This window comes from Canis lupus, chromosome 23, assembly GCF_011100685.1.
Source record: "Canis lupus familiaris isolate Mischka breed German Shepherd chromosome 23, alternate assembly UU_Cfam_GSD_1.0, whole genome shotgun sequence".
Lineage (NCBI taxonomy): Eukaryota > Metazoa > Chordata > Mammalia > Carnivora > Canidae > Canis > Canis lupus.
The window spans coordinates 18400699-18421619 of NC_049244.1; the positions used below are offsets into that span (position 1 = coordinate 18400699).

The 20921-nt window shown below is 35.5% G+C and overlaps 1 protein-coding gene across 4 annotated transcripts in view; it reads left to right on the plus strand.

The window, feature by feature from the left end:
• The window catches only part of NGLY1 (N-glycanase 1), a 57510-nt gene that overhangs the window by 17696 nt on the left and 18893 nt on the right, over nt 1-20921 (plus strand). For all 4 annotated transcript variants that reach the window (XM_038570675.1, XM_038570678.1, XM_038570676.1 and 1 more), the window contains exons 4-6: nt 7780-7945; nt 17584-17806; nt 20506-20627. In XM_038570675.1, coding sequence (XP_038426603.1) covers nt 7780-7945; nt 17584-17806; nt 20506-20627 — 511 coding nt within the window. The remainder of the gene's footprint in view (nt 1-7779; nt 7946-17583; nt 17807-20505; nt 20628-20921) is intronic.

A 20921-nucleotide genomic window follows, 5' to 3' on the forward strand; every position in this document is an offset into this window, starting at 1 on the left:
TGCCCCAGGAGATTCTTTTGTGCCCCTCGTGAGATGAGCTGAGGCTCTCTTCGGTTTTGTGGTTAAGGTTGATATAGAAGTACACTTAAGTTCTTCATTTTGAGCTCTATTTCTTGTTTTCTAATTATAGTGTTAGAATATATCTTTTAAGATTCCCTACTTCATCCTTTGTGGAATCTCCGTGTTACAGTTTAAAATGCACAGTACTAACCACTCTTAGAGAAAAGCATATAATACATGAAAACATTTTATTTTACAAAATAGCTTTTTCCTGGACTAAGCAGTATTTTGTTAGTGTTCTGACTCAGGAGATCCATTCATATTTTTTGACTCTACTGTAACCTCTTTCCTTTTTTTGATTCTTAACCTTGCAATTCAGATATAATTTGAGGCCTTTGAAACTCTATAATCACCAGAAAGCCTCTGGATACTAAACTAAAAAAAATGGAAAAGGTCATTTTATTGACACAACAAATGTAGAGTTTAAAAGAAAATAAACTTTCTTACAGACATATGCTTTTAGTAGACAATCTGTTACCAATTCTTATTTCTCTAGTCCATGAGACACAGTATCTTTTTCTGAGTTTCTTAAGGGAATTGGAAGAAATTAGAATAAATCTTGTTTTTTATCACCAAGTCTTGGTTATCCATGGATCACTGGAATACATAGTTTAAAAAAGTATTTTGTTATGTAAGCATTCATCACTATTATTTGTTATACTACAGAATTTGACAGCTATGTTCCCCTGCCTTGCGCATTTTGAGTGGGGGTACTCAGTTGATAATTAAAGATCAAAGTCAAGCAGCAAGAGAAAAATTTAAAAAGTATTGAATGCATTTAAATAGACAGATCCTGAGCATTGATACCTTCATAGCTATTATAATATTTCTTTGGTTGAAACTACATCAAGTAAAATTTTGAAATATAAATTAAAGTGATAGTCACTAATGTTGAAGTTTGCCAATAAACTTTTCCTTTAAGATCTAAAGTACTGAAGTATATTGGTACTCAATAAAAGGTGATGTTGTTAGAAACTTACTTTGCTGCTCTCTCTGGATATTTTATGTAAATGGAATTACACAATATGTAGTTTTTTGCTTTTGGCTTCTTTATTTTGTATGTTTTTGAAGTTTATTCATATTGTAGGATATATCAGTATTTTATTCCTTCTTATTGCTTGATAATATTCCATGATGGACATTCGGGTTGTTTCCCATCTTTGCAAATTATGAATAATGCTGCTCTGAACATTCACATACAAGACTTTGTGTGGGCATAGGTTTGCATTTCTCTTGAGTTGATTCCTAGGAATGGAGCTACAGGTTGTATGTTAAGTTTATGTTTAATGTTTTAAGAAATTGCCAAGCTGTTTTCCAAAGTTGTTGCACCATTTTACATTCTCACCAGCAGTGTGTGATGTTACGATTTCTCAGTACCCTCACTGACACTTGTTATTGTCTTTTTTATTATGGCAATTTTAGTGGATATTAGGTAATATCTTATTGTGGCTTTAATTTGCATTTCCCCAGTGACTCAATTGACTTTTAAATTTGCTGGTTATACATGCTGAATGTTTAGTGTTCCTAAAGGACATAATTTCCCAATAACCCTTTATGTATCCTTTGCCTTCGGAAAGCATTTCAAAACAGCAGAGAGTTTTTCAAAGACAAAGAACCTTACAATGTTAAAAGCATTATATTTCCAATTTTGCAACTTCATCTAGGTTGAAAACAGGTGATTCTGAACTATTATTTGCTTAAAATAAGCCTGCAGCAGTTATTACACAGCTAGTTTAGATGCATACCTTTATTTGGCCCATGCCTACTTTTAGAATGTGTATAGAATTGTTAAGGACTTTTCATCAATTCTAATCACTCTAGAAATTATTGCCCATTGTGTATATGGGTATGCATTTATTTAAAAGAATTATCATTTGAAATTATTCTGTTGAAATTATAAATATACTATATTGTTAGACAATGGTAAACAATAAAATGAGTTGGTTTATTTATGTTTTTAGGAACTGGTTTATTTTTAAACTTAATCTCATAAGAAACCTTTCAGTTTGGATCTATATCTGATCTTTATTAGAGAAGAAATGTTCTATTTGGACATAAGATTTAAATGTCCAATTTCTTGTTGTGAACCTACAATTCTTAAAGGTAAAATATACTGCATTCCCTTCATTAGGGGATCACTTAAATTATAACACATCTGTATACCGGAATTCTTAGCCTCCATTAAAAATGATGATGTCTATTTTGGCATTACAAGAGTTATTATATGGGAGAAAAAAACAGTAAACTACTAATTCCAAAGTTAAAACAACATATGTTGTGTGTGTGTGTGTGTGTGTAATATTTCAATTTTCTTATTAAAAATGTACGTTCGGGCATCCCCAGTGGTGCAGCGGTTTAGCGCCGCCTGCAGCCCAGGGCATGATCCTGGAGACCCTGGATCAAGTCCCACGTCAGGCTCTGCATGGAGCCTGCTTCTCCCTCTGCCTGTGTCTCTGCCTCTCTCTCTCTCTGTGTCTCTATGAATGAATAAATGAAATCTTAAAAAAAATAAAAATATACGTTCATAAATACGTTCATTTTAAAATGTCTAGAAAGCTATACATAGACAGCCATAATTTTATCTTAGGGTGAAATTACAAGTGATTCCACATTATTTATACCACTCAGTATTTCCTGAGAATTTCTTGCAACAACATTTATTACTTTTGTAAATAGAAAAAAAAAGGGAAGGGTTTGTAAGAAATAAAGTGATAGAAGTCCCAAGTTGATTAAAACTATCATCAAAAAATTATTAAACAGAACTTTTGTGTTTAAAAGCAGGTTCTAAATTTAAAAGGCTGCTTAAAGGCAAAAGGAAGACTGGTGGGCTTGAAGACCTATGTTTTTTTTTACTAAAGAAGTGAATTTGATAATCCGTCTTCCACAGGTTTTATCACATGATTTAGCAAAATATACATATTATATAATTTTTTCTTAGGAGAGTCTTGAATATTTTTCACATTAGAAACCAAAATAATTGAAATCCAGGTATGGTCAGTGAAGCAAACTGCCTATTTATTTGACCTAAAACCAGACAGATTGCACCTTTTGAACTTCTGTTCCTACTCCAAATAACTTCAGCTCACTCAGGGAATTAACTGCTGCCTTGTGTCCCTGGTTGCCCAGCTGCTGGAGTCGCCACGCAATTGGCAGACTTCACTCTTATCACTTAGTATTTATGGAATTGTGCCAAAGAGTATGTATAGAAATAAGGCAAGAAAATAAACTCTACTGTTCAGAATTGTTTGAGTGCCATACAAACTACAATGAATGAAGTAATTTCCAGATTGGAAGTATTAAATTGAAAATAAAAATTCCCTAAATGAGTTCTTATCCTCTCAGTATATGAAAACCTACATTTAAGAACAACAAGAAAAAAAAAATAAGAACAACAAGAATACTGCTGTGCCTCATTGTTGTAAGAATCCTTTAAAACAAAAATGGAGATCTTTATTTTTGTGTGTTTCTGTATCAGTTCTGGTAAAGGAGCACATTCCTCCCTGCTGGGAATACCCTGGATTTCTCATCACTGGATCGTAAATTTCTTCAGTCATCTGTTCACTCATCCCTTCCGTAAATGGGAGAAACATGTCTGCTCTTAATAAAAGCCAGTTCCTCCTTTGTTCCTGCATCCCTTCTCTGCTCACTGTGGAATCTCACATGGACTGTGCAGTCTTGAACCTCCTCTTCTCTTGGGGATTCTCCTTGTTGTCATTTAAACCTTGCTTTAGGCCAGTTTTTGTCTAAGGTTAGACTGTTAGCATCAGACTGAGCTGGACATTCAAATTCCTAGGTGTAACCCCAGACTGGCTAAATCAGAAAAAGAGGGAAGGAATTGGGGAAATCTGTATTTTTCACAAGCAGATTAATGTTTAGGGACCTTTCCTGCAAACTCTTCTACCTTAGAAACAGGCAGCATGCTGGTTCCTATATATCCTGGATCCTATATGTCCTATAGTTCTCATTTCTTCTTTACAGCAAGTTTCTGGAAGGGCCTCTTATACTCATCCTTGTACCTTTACTTCTCACACACCTGTCTAGCAAGCTTCCATTCTTTAATCATGTATCCTATCAGTAAAATATTTGAGCATACTCTTTCAATATACATTTTGTTTATATATTCTATAATGTACTGTTAAGCCATTATGCTGTTCAACTTTCTTATAACTTTTTTTTCCTTATTAACACTATTACAAAACTTCTAAGATCATCAAAGATCTCCATGCTGCTAAATTTAACGTACTTTTTTCCAGTTCATTTGTACTTGACTGTTCATCATCTTTAGCTCAATCATTTCCTGGTTTTTCTTCTAGTTCAACTATTGAGTCAGTTAGTTGTTCACTCAGAATCCACAGATCATTCCTAATGTATTTTTCTTTCCTAACTGCCCCCTGACTCCACAATTCAGTCTTCAAGACTTGTTGATCCTATTTCCTAAATTATTTTTTATTCACTTTTCTACTGCTACTAAGCCATCTAGTTGAAGCCACCAACTCTCTTAGAGTTCTGCAGTGGTCCCCCCTTGGGTCGTCTGTAACGTCCTTTCTCTAGCTAAGTTAGAGTGATACTCCGAAAATGTGAATCTGACCATTTTACTCTCTTGCTTAAGTATCTTTAATAGCTTCCCATTACAGTGAAAGAGACCAGAAAGATCTAGCTGCTTATCAACTCCGCTTCATCCCCAGCTTTCTCTCTCCACCATTTCTTCTGGGTTCTCCATGCTCTCTATTCTGATCCTACATAATTTCCTAAGTGTGTCCCCATAGACACACACTCCCAGGAAATGAACATTGTACCAATATTAGTTTCTGTATCCATAGACTACTTTGTGAAGATATTGACTTGACTATTTCAGTCTATTTTTCCAGTATGTGACCCACACACATACTTAAATATTTGTTGACAGTACAGTGGTTTTGTCGTTATTTAATGCCTGTCCCTCCCTTAAACAATAAAGTGACCGTGTCTGTCTCATGTACCCATCCGCAAGCTTTTGAAAGTCCTGAACATTAAAGAGAGTGTTTGATAATGGCTTTATTTTTTAAATTAATCTATGTCTACCTTTTAATATACGTATTTAACCCATTCGTATTTACCATCATTGTTAATATTTTTGAACTTTGTTTCTGACATTTTATTTTTGTGTTGCCTGTGTCTTTTTGCTTTTTCCCCTTTTTTCTCCTATTTTTGTTTTATATTGAGAACAGTTTTCTTCTATTATCTTCCCCTTAAAAATTAGAAAGTTAAATATCGGGGCACCTGGCTGGCTCAGCTGCTGGTTAAGCGTTTGCCTTCAGCTCAGGTCATGATCCCAGGGTCCTGGGATCAAACCCCACATCAGGCTCCCTGCTCTGTGGGGAGTCTGCTTCATCGCTCCCCCTCCTGCTCCTGCTCTCTCTCTCTCTCTCTCTCTCTCTCAAATGAATAAATAAAATCTTTTAAAATAAAAAAGTTAAATATTTTTTTTAGTCTTCTATTATTGCCCTTAAATTTTTAATGCAAATATTTACTTTTATATTTTTTTACTAACATAACAAGAACCTCAGAAAGCTTTTACTCTTTTTCTGCTCCCTTCCCTGCTATCCTGTTTATGAGAAAGTTAGAGATTTTGCTTTTTAATTATGATTATAATAATCAGAACTTAGGTCTTACTAGTTTATTTTTCTAATGCACTCCTGCTACTTTTATCTCAATTTCTACTCCTGGGTAATCTGTTTATTTACTTTGGTTATATTATATTTTGAGGGGACAGTAACATCTCTAAGAATTATTTTAGATTTTGGAGCAATATACTTTCTACACTTACATATACACACATCTTATTCTGTGAGATTAAGTTTGGCTGGGCAGGAGTCCTGTGTTCCCAGTCATTTTCCCTCAGAATTTCGGAGATTCTGCTTCATTGTTTCTGAGATGTCTGATAAATAAAAGGCTTTTAGGATTTTTTTTTCTACTTACTGTTATGAAATGTCACTATTATATGCCTAGTTTTATCCCCCCATTCATACTGGCTCTTTCTTTAACTCTGAAATTGGCTTCCATTATTTCTTTGAGAAGTTTCTCTTTTCCACTTTTTTCTACTCTACTTTCTAGACTTTCTGTTAGCTGAATTTGGAAACTTTTGGATTTATCCTCAGTGTCTATTTGGGTTTTTTGTGCCACATTCTCAGAAAATGTCTTGGCTCAGTCTTCTAATTGATCACACTTTAGCTATGTTTGTTCTACTGTTTGACATCTTCTGTACTTTCTTATTTTAGTGTTTAAATTTTTAATTTCCAGGATTCATAGTTGCCTTTCTCTGAATACAGTATACTGTTGAATCTCTGAAGATAGACTTGCTGCTATGGCTACAGGGTTAGTTCTTCTGATGTTGATTCTAATGTATCTTCATAACAGTATGGGTCTGTTGCAGATCTAGTGAGTCAGAAATCTGCTAGCCTACCTTCTATGAATGCAGCAACTGTGGGGAGGTGTAGGACATGCTTCAAGATGGGCTATACCAGAAGCAACTGTTCTGAGGTTGGACATTTCTCTTTCCTTTTGGGAATCTAAGCAGCCTCCCTCACTTCTCAGAGGCATAGTTCTTTGTTGAGAAGGAATGATGGTGGTGGAGGGGTGAGATTTGTCTAGCGGTTCCTCCTGCAGAGCCCAGCCAGGATCACTGTTTATTCAAGGCCCTTTTCTGCCCTGTGGATTCTGTGGCTCCTCTGCCCTTGGGATTATTTTGAGACCCTTTTTTGTGTTAGTATAATCACTCTTTTGAAGGGAGCATATTGCCATGGTTTTTTCCTTTAATCCATATGTATCTATTTTTCCTTTCAGGAATTTATCAAAAGTCCTGATCCCTTTAGAATGTTCCTCCTTTGCTAATGCCATGTAGAGTGTTTTGGGTTTGTTTGTTTTTTTTTAATTATGTTACTTATAGGGATTTGAAGTGGAAAGGCTGTCAGATGTGTTGCTTAGAGCACTCTATTTTTTTTAAGATTTACTTACTAGAGAGAGACTATGCGTGCACACGCACATTTACACACAGGAGTGTGTGTTCCCCACTGAGAAGCTGGGGGAGATGCAGAAGGAGGGGGAAAGAGAATCCTCACGCAGACTCCCCACTGAGCGTGGAGCCCAACTCAGAGCTCAATCCCAGGACCCTGCAATCATGACCTGAGCCAAAAATCAAGAGTGGGGTGCTTAACCAACCCCACTCTTGATTTTTGGCTCAGGTCATGATGCAGGCGCCTCTCAGCACTATCTTGATCCAAACTTATAATCAAGAATTTAGCATATCTCTGTTTTTGTTTTGTTGAAAGACTTTATTTGAGAGAGAGAGAGAGAGAGAGAGAGATCATGAGCTGGAAGAAGGGGCAGAGGGAGAAGCAAGACTCTACTGAGCCAGGAGTCCAACAAGGTGGGGCTTGACCCCAGAAAACTGGGATCCCGACCTGAGCTGGAGGCAGACACCCAACTGACTAAGCCACCCAAGCGCCACATATCTCTGTTTAAATATATCCTCAATAGTACATTCAGAGGAAAAGAATAGATATATCTTAGACTGTTAGATATGAGTATCTCCTAAAAATAATATTGTACAGGCTTTGAGTGATATATTTCAGTGAATCCATATATTCTTCTTTATGTATGAAATCATAGAACCATCATATTCTGTTATGTGTTATTTTTGTAGCATATGGAGAAAAGCTAATCAGTATTTTTTTTTATTAGGTTACTACTGATTCAGTCATTCTAAAAGTTCTTCGGTCCAACATTCAGCATGTGCTGGTCTATGAGAACCTTGCTCTCCAGGAGAAAGCACTGGCTTGTATTCCAGTCCAAGAACTAAAAAGGAGATCTCAAGAAAAGTTATCTAGAGCTAGAAAATTGGATAAAGGTAGTGGTTTTATATAACCATTCATTGCTAAGAATACATCATTGCAGAGAAACACTGAAATGGTGCCTTTTGCTGTATACATCATAAAATCCTAACCTATTTCTATTTTGATTTTTAAGAAGTACGATAGTAAAATTTTACTGCATGTACCTCATAGACACATCTATTAACACATCTTTTTTTAATATATATATTTTTTAACCTCAGTATATGTGTTTGTAATTTAATCATTGGTATGTAGATTTTGTAGGTATAGTAGAACTTAAGTCTGTGGGACATATGATAGTATTATGAGTGAATTTTAATGTGAATTGGACAGAAACCATATTTAAGATCAATCCATATGAATAGACCATTAACTCACTTTGGCTAATAAAGAGATCGTGTCCACTGCTATCTGGTTCTTCCTCACCAACTGCTGTCTACTGTCTGGGGATAAATTCAGCTCTGCCACTTTACTGTGCATCACTGAGCAAGTAATTTAATCTATACCTCAGTTTCTTCATTTGAAAATAGGATGATTTTTAAAAATAAATGAAATAGTACATGTAAATGGCTCAGAATGATACCACGTCCATCAACCAATAATATTTGTGTGTTATCATTAATAGTCTTAGGATTTTAGTTGTTAAATTTTCCCAATGTCAGCATTTTTACTTTAAGTTTTTATGTAATTAGCTTTTATCTAAACCATTTCTTAGTACTATATTTTCTAGGGGATTATGTAATTTTTCTGGCAGTTACTGTAGTTTGCAATAAATGTTTTAACTAAATCCACCTTCAAAAACACTGTTCTGCTTCATGTATAGTATAGATAACATTTTAACAGAATTATTCCAGTTCTTTCCTCTCATCCTTATAACATTGCTATCATATGCTGCAGTCACCCAATACATTGCTATTGTAATTATTTAAAGAAGTTATTTTAGGCCAAGAATAAGAAAAACGAGATTCTCTTTTTACCTTCATATACTCCTTTTTCTGACAGTTTCTGTAGATCCATATTTCTGATCTATATTATTTTCTCTCTTCCTAAAGATCTTTTAATATTTCTTTCAGGGCAGATCTGCTAGAGATGAATTCCCTCAGTTTTTTTCATTGCATGAGAAAACCTGTATTTCTTGTTTACTTTTGAAGAATAATATCACTGGGATATAGGTTCTAGGTTGGTGAGGTTTTTCTTTCTACAGCACTTTAAATATTTTACTCCGCTGTCTTCTTACCTACATTGTTTATGACAAGAAGTCTGCTATAATTCCCATCCTTATTCCTGTATAGTTAAGGTTTCCCCCCTACATTCCCTAGCTTACTCCCTGTCCCCAGCTTTGTTCAAAATTTTGTCTTTGGATTTCTGCAATTTGAATTATGACAGGCCCAAGTATAGTTTCTTGGTTGGTGTTTTCTGAGCTCCTAGATCTGTGGTTTTGGAATCTCATTAATTTTGGAAATTCTTGGCCATTATTGCTTCAAATATTTTTGTTTCTCTTTTCCTTCTGGTATTTCAAAATGAAGGTATCCTATTTTGCTATCATGTATCTCTGCCTAATTTCCCACAGTTCTTAGATGTTCTGGTCCGTTTTGAGATTCTCCTGCAGTCCTTGGATGTTCTGTGCCTCCCTCCCCCCGCATTTTTTTTTTTTTTTTCTCTTTGATTTTCAGTTTGGGAAGTTTCTATTAACCTATTTTCAAGCTCACTGACTGTCCCTGGCTGTGTCCCATCTACTGTGGGCTCATGAAAGGCATTCTTCCCTTCTGTTACAGTGTTTTTGATTTCTGGCATTTCCTCTGGATTTGTTTAAGGTTTCTAAACAAACAAAAAAATTGTATTTACATTATCCATCTGTTCAACATGTTGTTTACTTTTTTCATGAGAGCACCTAATATTATTAATCATGGTTATTATATTATTAAGATTATTATTAATCATAGTTATTTTAAGTCCTTTGTTGGTTAATTCCAAAATCTTTTTTTAAAGATTTTATTTATTTATTCATGAGAGACACAGAGAGGGAGAGGCAGAGACACAGGCAGAGGGAGAAGCAGGCTCCATGCAGTAGCCTGATGTGGGACTCAGTTCCGGGTCTCTAGGATCATGCCCTGGGCTGAAGGCAGGCACCAAACTGCTGAGCCACCCAAGGATCCCCGGTTAATTCCAAAATCTTGAGTGGTTCTGATACTTGCATTATCTCTTCAGACTGTGTTTTCTTGCTTTTTAACACATCTTGTACTTGTTGGAAGTTGGACATGATGTATTGGGTAGTAGGAGCTGAGGTGAATAGGCCCTTTATATAAATAAGGTCTTATGTCTTTAAAGAGAAGTTGGGCTGTGTTTTTGTTTTTGTTTTTTTTTTTTTTAAGATTTTATTCATTTATTCACGATAGACATAGAGACAGAGGCAGAGACATAGGCAGAGGGAGGAGAAGCAGGCTCCATGCCAGGAGCCCAATGTGGGACTCCATCCCGGGACCCCAGGATCGGGCCCTGGGCCAAAGGCAGGCGCCAAACCTCTGAGCCACTCAGGGATCCCGAGTTGGGCTGTGTTTAATGTTAGCTGCAAATGTTAGGAACTTCAGCATTCCTCTGGTATTCTTCTTGTCTCCCCCATTGTCTTTGGGGTTTTCTAAGAACTCCTCCTTAGATATGGTCTGCATCTCTTATTAGACTCCATTGTTGTTACATCAGAGCCAGCCTTGGTGTAGTGGTAGGGCATGGGGTGCAGAAGGCCTCTGTAATCTTATGATTAAATCTCAGTGTTTTAGTGTGTCTGTGACCTTCCCTAGTCTTTCTTAACTTCCCCTGCCCCTCCCTTAAGCAAGATAGGAAGGCTAGAGGTGGCTAGGGTCAGGGAAGTTCCTTTCCCCACTTCAGAAAAGGCTCTGGTAAAATCTCTTTCCCTGAAGAGTAAGGCCTTAATTGTAGAGAGCACCCTGGGCATACTTTGTATATCTTAACCTTCTCCTCTCCTTCTCAGACCTATTAGGGGATCTTTTTTGATTCTTCACCAAGAAAATCTGATTCTTAGAGGGAAAACAGACAAAAATGTTAGGAACCCCTCCTAAGATTGTATTTCTTACTCAAACTAGTCCATATTCGGCCTCCAGCAATTTGTCAAAATTACACTTTAAGTGTTTCTTCGAACTTATGACTCCAGTGGCTTCTGTTCCATAAAGCAGATGGCTGGTTGTGATTTTCTGTATTTGGCCAAGATTCTCTGTATTTGTCTGTCTCTTCAGATTTCAGGAGATACTTTGCCCTGTGAACTCTAAGGAGCTCAAGAAAAGTCAATGATTTTGGTTTGTTCAGTTTTTTGTTGTCATAATGATGGGAATGACAACTCTAAGTTCTTTACATGTCAGAGCTAAAACCAGAAGTCTCTCTGAGGGATTAACTATGTATCTCTTTTCCTTTTTTTTTTTTTTTTTTGATTATTAATCACTTCTTACATATGTCATTTAGGTATTTAGCTGCCCATTGTATTTTGGTAGTTTTGTTTTTATTATAGTATTATATTGTGTCATTTCCTTGTATTTGAAGACCAGAATGGGCCTTAGACTTAATTCAATAACATTGTTGTGAGACCTTGAGACAGTTCTTCCATCTTCTTGGATTAACAGTTTTTTTACTATTTATGAAACGAGAATGCTTATTTATGTGATCACAAAGGCCCTGTTCACATTAAAGTACTGTGCTCCTTTAGATGATCCCTCCATAAATGCCTATTTAACAGGTACTTACTGAAGCATGTTTTATATGTGAGTCATTGGGCTGAGCCCCATAAGGGAAACACAGCAGTGTCCCTGTTGATATTTGCCTGGCATTTTTTCCCTCTATTTATAAAGGTAATACATGGCTGTTTTGTAGAAAATTTGGAAAATATGGGTAAGATAAGCCATCTATAACTTCACATCAGAGTATGATTTTTGATATTTCTGTATATATCCTTTCATACTTAAAATTAAAAGCACTAGGGATCCCTGGGTGGCGCAGCGGTTTAGCGCCTGCCTTTGGCCCGGGGCGCGATCCTGGAGACCCGGGATCGAATCCCACGTCGGGCTCCCGGTGCATGGAGCCTGCTTCTCCCTCTGCCTGTGTCTCTGCCTCTCTCTCTCTCTCTCTCTGTGTGTGACTATCATAAATAAATAAAAAACAAAAAAACTTTAAAAAAAAATAAATAAAATAAAATAAAAGCACTATAATGGAGGTTTAGTAGGAAAGAAGGAACATCAGGTTGGTAGAATGGTATTGTGAAAATCAGTTAAAGATTGAGCTTATTTTTTTTAAAAAGGTTTTGAAGGGTAAGTTGGAATAATAACCTGAGATGCCAAAGGACTTATTAAGGCAGGGATAAGGGATATTATTACGAATGTAGTGAACAGCATGTATGAAGGCAGAAAAGTTACAGGCTCTATATGGGGAACAATGAGTAATACAGCCTGGCTGTGTATAGCATAAGGAGTGGGTAAAACAGTAGTGAGAGATCAAATAGGCTGAGACCATATTTTGGTTGACACTGAATTTCAGGCAAAAAAATGTACACCAAAGAACTAGAGATAGGATGCAACAAAGAATACTTCTAATAAAGTTTTGATACAGAAAATAAGGACCAAAGAACTTAGGAGGATGTACATGTCTTATTTGTAAGGCTAACATTGCAATGCTAGTATGATTGAACATTAAGCAAAAATATCATGTAACTGTACTCATTAGCAAAGAGGCAATAAAGCAATTGCTCGGAGAAGCCAAGTATTCTTGATTACTTAATTCAGCAGCATTAACCATTGAAGCTTTAAGCAAGTGAGTGACATCAGAAGTGTGCTTAAGGAAGATTGATCTAGCAATAAGTTGTAAGATGAACAAGAATACCGGAGTACAAGGAGAAAACGGCTGAAACAGTAGTAATAGAATTTCTATAAGAGGAATTAGGGTGAATGGGGTATTGTGGCAGCAGGGAAGAAAATGGATGTGAGTTATTGGGGTGATAGAATACGTAATGTTTGCAGGTGATGAGTATGTTTGCTGTGATATGCTTAAGGAAAATCTCAAGAACTGTCTAGTTTTGAATTCAGGAAACTAGAAGATTAGAGGAGTCAATAGGAACGGGCTTTGAAAAGAAATGGTTTAAAGTACCTGCTGACCATTATCTGGGACAGGTGAAAATATAAGCCTGGAGTTCTATTAAGAGGTCAAGCCTTGATGTACATTTTAAGATGATAGGTAAAGCTGTGCAAGTAAATGAGATTTTCTAGAATGAAAAGGCAAGGGGGAAAGGAGGGATTGCAGAGGTTCTAGAAAACAGCATTACTAGAGACATGTAGATATAATGGTGATTTTCTTTCATTCATTTTTTTATTTTCATTTTATCCCCATGTAAATCTTATTCTGGCTTTCTGAACAAAGAAAAATGTTCTGGTTTGAAGCAGAAGCGAGGACCTGACAATCCTACCCACTGAGATACCGTTAGAGATAGGTGAGGCTCAGAGAAGCATGATTTCATAGTTCTAGCTTGGAAGACAGAAGAAGATTTGTCATGATTGAGTGTTCCAAATATAGGCGAGACACCTTTTGTAAAGAGGAAAGAACCCTGTCATTTTGAAAAAGTGAAATAAAATATATGTTGGCCTACTAAATTGAATATGAAGACATGGGAGGAAGAATCTTGAGTATTAAGGTGTATATAAGGATGAGACTACCTGTACTGATGTTTTTACTGGTTTTCTTCTCATTTCCTCTTATGCACACTAATGTGTGTAATTTTCATAGGATGAACTCAAGATGTACATTTTTGCAGTGCCTGGGTGGCTCGGTCAGTTGAGGGTCTGCCTTTGGCCTCAGGTCATGATCCAGGAATCCCGGGATCGAGCCCCACATCGGGCTCCCCACTCACTGGGAGTTTGCTTCTCCCTCTCCCTCTGCCTCTGTTCATATGCTTCTCTCACTCATTCTGTCTCTCCGATCGATAAAATCTTTAACAACAACAACAAAAAGACCTTCATTTTTGTCACTGAAAGTTAACCAGAAATCTATTTGCATGATATTTTTGAAGATGATAAATGTATTAATCTGAAGTCTTGTTTATAATTTTAAAATGTACTCTTCACACTCTGATACATTGTCCATACTCTCACAGAATTTAGCATCTAAAAAAACCAAAAAGCAAATAAAAAAAGAATTCAGTATCTAAGTCAAACCTCCCTTTAAGCCCCGTATCTGTGAGCTTTCTGAGCTCTTATCCTCTACAGACAGGATTCCACGTGGGTTTCTCTGAGCCATAATTAAAGATATTGCTTGATCAAGGAGTACTGATCCTCAGATGGGCCTCATTCTCTGTCCTACTTCTAACTGGGAGGCCGCTAATGTATGTCTGGAGCACATATAATACAGAGAAGTACAAGGATGCTGTCTTCCTTTCCCTTCTTTTCCCAATTTGATAATGACTATTTGGTGAACAGTATTAATTCTAATATTATGAGACTTATTTTTTTAGTCCATCATTCATTCAGATATTTACTGAGCACCTGTTGTGTGACAACACAGCTCGAGGTGTTAGGAATACAGCAAAGAGCAGAACAAAAGTCCCTGCTGTCATGGGTAAGACAGATTAAAAAACCCAAATACTCAAAGATAGCAAGTAGATAAGTGCCAGGAAGAACAAATAAGTCAGGATAACAGAATAGAGAGTGGTTAGGAAGGATGCTAGTTGGTACAGGGTTGTCAGAAAAGGCTTCTTGGGAAAGCAATGATTTCCATTCCAGGTAGAGGCACCAGCAACTGAAAAGGCTCCTCTAGGTGAGAGTGAGTTTGGCATGTTTAAAGGATGAGGACATGGTGCCTGTAGCAGAATGAACAAGATCAGAGAAATAAAGGGGGTATACTAGTTTCCTGTGTCTGCTGTAACAAATTATCACAAACTTGGTGACCTAAAACAACAAAATTTATTCACTCCCAGTTCTGGAAGCCAGAAATCCATATTCAGTATCACTGGGCTGAAATGACATTAACAAGGCCACGCTATCTCTCTCTGTTCTGCTATCACGTTGCCTTCTGTGTGTGTGTTTGTGGGTATGTGTAAAATTTCCCTCTGCTTCCGTCTTCTAAGATTGTATGCATTTAGGGTCCACCCAGATAATCCAGTATAATCCCCCGTTTTCAAATTCTTAACTTCATCATAGCTTTAAAGGCTGCGAGTGCTTCTTTTTTTTCTGTATTTGGTAACAGTTATAGACTCCAGGGGTTAGAATGTGGATAACTTTCGGTAGACCATTTTTCAGCCTACCAGAGGAGACCAATTGTGGTAAGAAAGAGTAAGAGTAAAGACTTTGGATTGTATCCTAGTGAGATAGAAACCCATTGGAGGGTTTTGAGTGATACAATATTGCATTTTTAAAAAGATTACTCTGCTTTAGGTACTTGATGGAGAAGAAGGGGAGCAGTGCTGTATTTCTAAAGTTCATTTTTAATCTAATATAAACCTTAATTTCATGAGAAAAGCTAAACTCTTCCTGCTAATCGGTACTACACCTCTTCCGTAGGTAACAGCTATTATCGTGTGAGATGTTCCTTTTCATATATTTTCTTATGTATTTACACCCATAAATAGTTACCTGTAAAAATAGTGTGAGTTTACATAAAACTAATCGTCACATATATCTTCAGTTTCTTGGTGTTTTTCATTTACTAATTTATTTTAGAAATCTTTGTAACTCTCCATAGTGTTCTATAATATGCATATACTGTTATTTATACAGTTCCTTATTAATACACATTAAGATTACTTACCGTTTATATCTGTTTTAAATGCTTCTGCAGTGAGAATTCTTGTACAGCATGTCTTGTGGTATATATGCACAAGCGTTTCTGGGAGAGAAACATAAAAATGTCAAGGGTATGTGGTATTTAACACTGTAAAGGATCCTGTCAAACAAATTGCCTTTCAATTTACATCAGAAGTGTCCGAGAGTATTTATTTCCACTTAATGAAATTATTGGACTTCTTTTATGGATTTTGAAATTTTCTAATGGGTTTGCTAATATGCTTACCAATTTATAGAGGTTCTTTATATTCTGGATCTTTTCTTTGTTAGACATGTTACATTTTTTTTTCTCCCAGTGTTCTTCGTTTAATTTCATTTAGTGTATCTTTTGAAATTTGTAAGCTTAATTTTAATATAAGAAAGTGTATTTTTCCCCGTTATTGATTTCACAGTCTGCATCTTGCTTAAGAAGGCCTTTCCCTACCACAAAGTCATAAACAGATTCTTTTGTAACTTCTATTACCTTTATACTATTCCTTCTCTCAATATAGTATTTTATATTGTCCCTAAATCATTTATTGAACAGTCCATCCTCTTAGAACTACTTTGAAAGGCTAACTTCATTAGATACTATGTATCACTCAGAAGTCTTTCAGGAGTCATTCTTTTGTTTCAGTGATCTGCTTTGTTCTTCACGAATATCACAACTTCTAATTATTAGAATTCTTTAATGTATTTTACATGTACTAGATGAATTTATCGTATAGTTCTTAGTCAAATTTTATGAAAAATTATTTTATAAAGTTTTAATTAAATAAATTTATAAATTAAATACTTTTTAAATTGCTTTATGATTGTTATGGGGTTTACATTAAATTACAGATTAATTAATAGAGAATTAACTTTAGAATATTGTTTTCCCATCCAGGAACGTAATATATTTCCAGGCTTTATATTTTCTAGTTTTTTTCTAGTATAATTATTTTCATTTTGAACTATATCAAAAAAATTGAGTATGAGTATAGAAATAGAGTATAATGTATCAAACACCTATGACCAGCATTAAACTTTACTAGATCTTAACATTATGCCATATATTTCCTTCATATATATGTTCTATAATCACCTCTTAATAATAAAACATGAAAGAGATGAGAACTCCTGGTATCTCCTAGATTCTTTTCTCCTCTCCTTCTCTTCTTCCCAGACATACCAGTCTTGAATATGGTCAAGAGACATCTTTTTATTTGATAAATAGATACAATATTATAATATTAGAAGCCACACTTACTTGCTAGGTTGTTTTATACTGTGCAGACATTGTTGTATTTTAGGTGATTTGTGGTGAGTATTCACAGATGGATAATATTGTATAGTTAAAAAACTGATAGAAAACCTGATAGGTTGATTTTTTTTAGGTGTTTGGAATTCTGTGATTTCTGTTTGTGATTTCGTGATTATTTCTTGTTGTTTATATACCTGGTAACAAGTTGACTATAGTTCTTTTTAAATATTTTTAAAAATTAGACTGATTTTTTTAACCTCCCTGTGTTTCAAGATCAATTACACATTGACCATAGTTTCCCAAGAGGTTATCATATTCAGCTCACTTGTTAGTATATAATGTTAGTTAGAGGTTAGAGAGTGGTAAATGTTCTACTGCTATAAATGTGCAATGTATTATGTCGTATTTCAGCCTGGTTCACAATATGCTTACAGTTTTTTTTTTTTTTTTTGACAGTTCTTCTCTTGCATCATATTTGTGAAAACCTTTTAGATCTTCTATTTTCATATATTTCAGTTCCATAGTCAAGAATAAAATATGTGTACTATTTTTAGCTTTTGTCAGCTTTAGATCTTAACTTGACTGTGCTTTAACTTCTCAGGTACTAAATTAAGTGATGAGGATTTTCTTCTGCTGGAGCTTTTACACTGGTTTAAGGAAGAATTTTTTCAATGGGTGAATGACATTTTGTGCAGCAAATGTGGTGGCCAGACTAAGTCTAGAGGTGAATCATTATTTCCCAATGATGATGAGATGAAATGGGGTGCAAACAGAGTAGAAGATCATTACTGTGATGTGTGCCAGTTCAGCAATCGATTCCCAAGGTGGGTGTCCACTGGACAGTAAAGTTAGAGTGATCTCTTAATGGAATGGTTAGAAAATGATTTTTATTAAATGAACTTTTTAATTATTAGAAATGTATTTCTCGGGATCCCTGGGTGACGCAGTGGTTTAGCGCCTGCCTTTGGCCCAGGGCGTGATCCTGGAGAACCGGGATCAAATCCCACGTCAGGCTCCCAGTGCATGGAGCCTGCTTCTCCCTCTGCCTGTGTCTCTGCCTCTCTCTCTCTCTCTGTGTGACTATCATAAATAAATAAAAATTAAAAAAAAAAAATATTTCTCTAGGACAGAGGTCAGCAAGCTATAGCTGGCAGACTAAATCCAGCCCACATCCTATTTTTGTAAATAAAGCTTTATTGGAACACATTTATGCTGATTTGTGTGCTTATTATGGTCTATGATTCTTTTTACATTCCAGTGGCAGGGTTGAATACTGGTAACAGAGGCCATATGGCCTGCAATCTCTAAAATAATTACTGCCTTTTTATAGGAGAAGTTTGTTTATTCTTGCTGCAGAATATAAATTGAGTGTAGTCTGAGCACATTTAATACTGTAAATCCTGTATTGCTCTTTTAATTATGTAACTTTTAACTTTCTGGTAACTTTAACAATGATAGCACATAAAAATAACACTAGACATTAATAATATTGATAAATCATGATAGTAAACACAGTGCTGTGCTTAAAATAATCATTAAATGGTAATAAGGAAGGTAGAAGTCTAGTACCATCATATTATTTTCTTTTTAATCAGGTGCCTCCTCCACCCAACCTATCTTCATTATCTAAATTTTATTTGTCTTTAATTTTATTTATTTATTTGAGAGGGAGAGAGAGAATGAGCAGGGAGGAGGGGCAGAGGCAGAGGGAGAAGCAGACTCCTCGCTGAGCAGAGAAGCCTGACCTTGGGCCTTGATCCCAGGACCCTGGGATCTTGACCTGAGCTGAAAGCAGAAGGCAGATGGCAGACGTTTAACCAGCTGAGCAACCCAGGCACCCCATTATCTAAATTTTAAACTAAAGAAGTTTGAACTTTTCAATTAACGTTTTTCATATTTTAATTCATAAGTCTCTTATCAGATTTTTTCAGTTGACAATATTTAAAAACTTTGTATCATCAGTCAAGAAAAGATACCAAGTATTTGAAATCCCTAATTTTTGGAGCTCAGGGACTCCCGTTTTGTCCTAACTAGGACAAAACTTGGTACCAGTCCTGTGACATATACAATATAGAATATACAGAATCCAATATCCAGTAATTATATAAAATTAGTCCAAGTTGTTTTTTTCATTCAGCATACATTTGCACAGTAATTTTGCAAAGATTGGAAGGTAAAAATATATATATATAAATCTCTTTCCTCCTAAACTTTTTTACGCAATTTTTTTTTTTAATTTATTTATTAGAGACAGAGAGAGGCAGAGACACAGGAAGAGGGAGAAGCAGGCTCCATGCAGGGAGCCTGATGTGGGACTGGATCCCGGGTCTCCAGGTTCACACCCTGGGCTGAAGCTAAACCGCTGAACCACCTGATCTGCCCCTTTTTTAGGCAATTAGATATAAACTGATAATGCACTGTGGAGGAGCACAGGCTAACAAAGATACTTGTTTTACTGTTAGCTGTTCTCTGTATAGAGTTGGGATAATGAACGCTATTAATTCTAGGCTAAGCTGGTCATTCAGCTTGGCACACGTATATAGAAGAGGCAAAGGATGCTCTAATTCTGCCATTATTACTTCTTCATGTAAATTTACATCTTTTTTCAATTACTTAACTACTTTAGTTATAAATTAATTTAATTTAGCTAGTTTAAGCAATAGCATCTGCTTAAGACAAACTTGTCATTGCCAAGCCAGTTTATTCATGTAATGGTTTCCTTCTAGAGGCTCACGGCCAACATCTCTGCTCAGCTGGGGCACATTCCTTGCTTAGCCTTATCAACTGAAATCCTCCTTAACACAGTATGCAAAATTTGGTGTTCTCTGGTTTTATGATAATTTTTTAATGAGAATAACTTTTTTAAACGTCACTGTAAATATCTTTCAAAAAACAACTTTCAAATTAGCAAGCACCTTTAAGTAGTTAAGGAAAAAGTTTTAACCAAAAAGATCATTAGAAAAGTATTTTAAGTGGAATTGAGTTCAACTAAGTTTTAAAATCTTGATTGAGTAGTTTGTTAAAGTTGTTTACCTTTTAAATGCATGAGCTAATTATACCACTTGTTAGAATAATACTAATGCTTTAAGCAGATTTCCTAGAGAATCTCTACCTGTTCAAATCTAATCTGTCCTGAAGGGCCCACTTCAAATATAAGCTCTCCTCTCAACCACTGCCTCGTAACACTACATCTGTGCTATTGTATGGTTTGGTTGCATTCTGCCATATATTATTAGTTATTTGTGTTAATTCCTTTTTCCGAAAACTGTAAGCTCCTTGAAGACTGTACCACTGATTAATCATTTTTCACTAAACATTCTAACGTAACACCTCATATATTCTAGACTCTTTAATCACTACTTAAGAATGTGAATACTATATGTCAACTGTATTTCAGTTAAAAATAATTTTTTTAAATGTGGAATTAAGAAATAATACTATTTAGCACAGAGATCATATGAAGTGTTTAAAATTCTTAATTTCATTAATGAATCAAAGTTTTTTTGTGGCTATTTTAAAATAGGTATAATAACCCTGAGAAACTTTTGGAAACAAGATGTGGACGGTGTGGCGAGTGGGCCAATTGTTTTACACTGTGCTGCCGAGCCTTAGGGTTTGAAGCTCGCTATGTTTGGGATTATACAGGTATAAAACATGATGTGGGCAGACTTACCCTAAATCCCAGTATGTATGTATGTATGTGTGTGTGTGTGTGTGTGTATATATATATATATATATATATATATAATAAAAGCCATGTGAAATTTATATTGTCCTTATTTAGAAGTGACTCATCATCTAAATGTTAAAAAGTTGTTTCCCTTGTTCTCAGATTTTTATTTGTGGTTCTGTTGTTTTTTTTAGGATAAAATGAAACCTTCATTTAAAAATTACTATTCTCTTCCAATCAAATATAGAACATCAATAACCAGAACATAA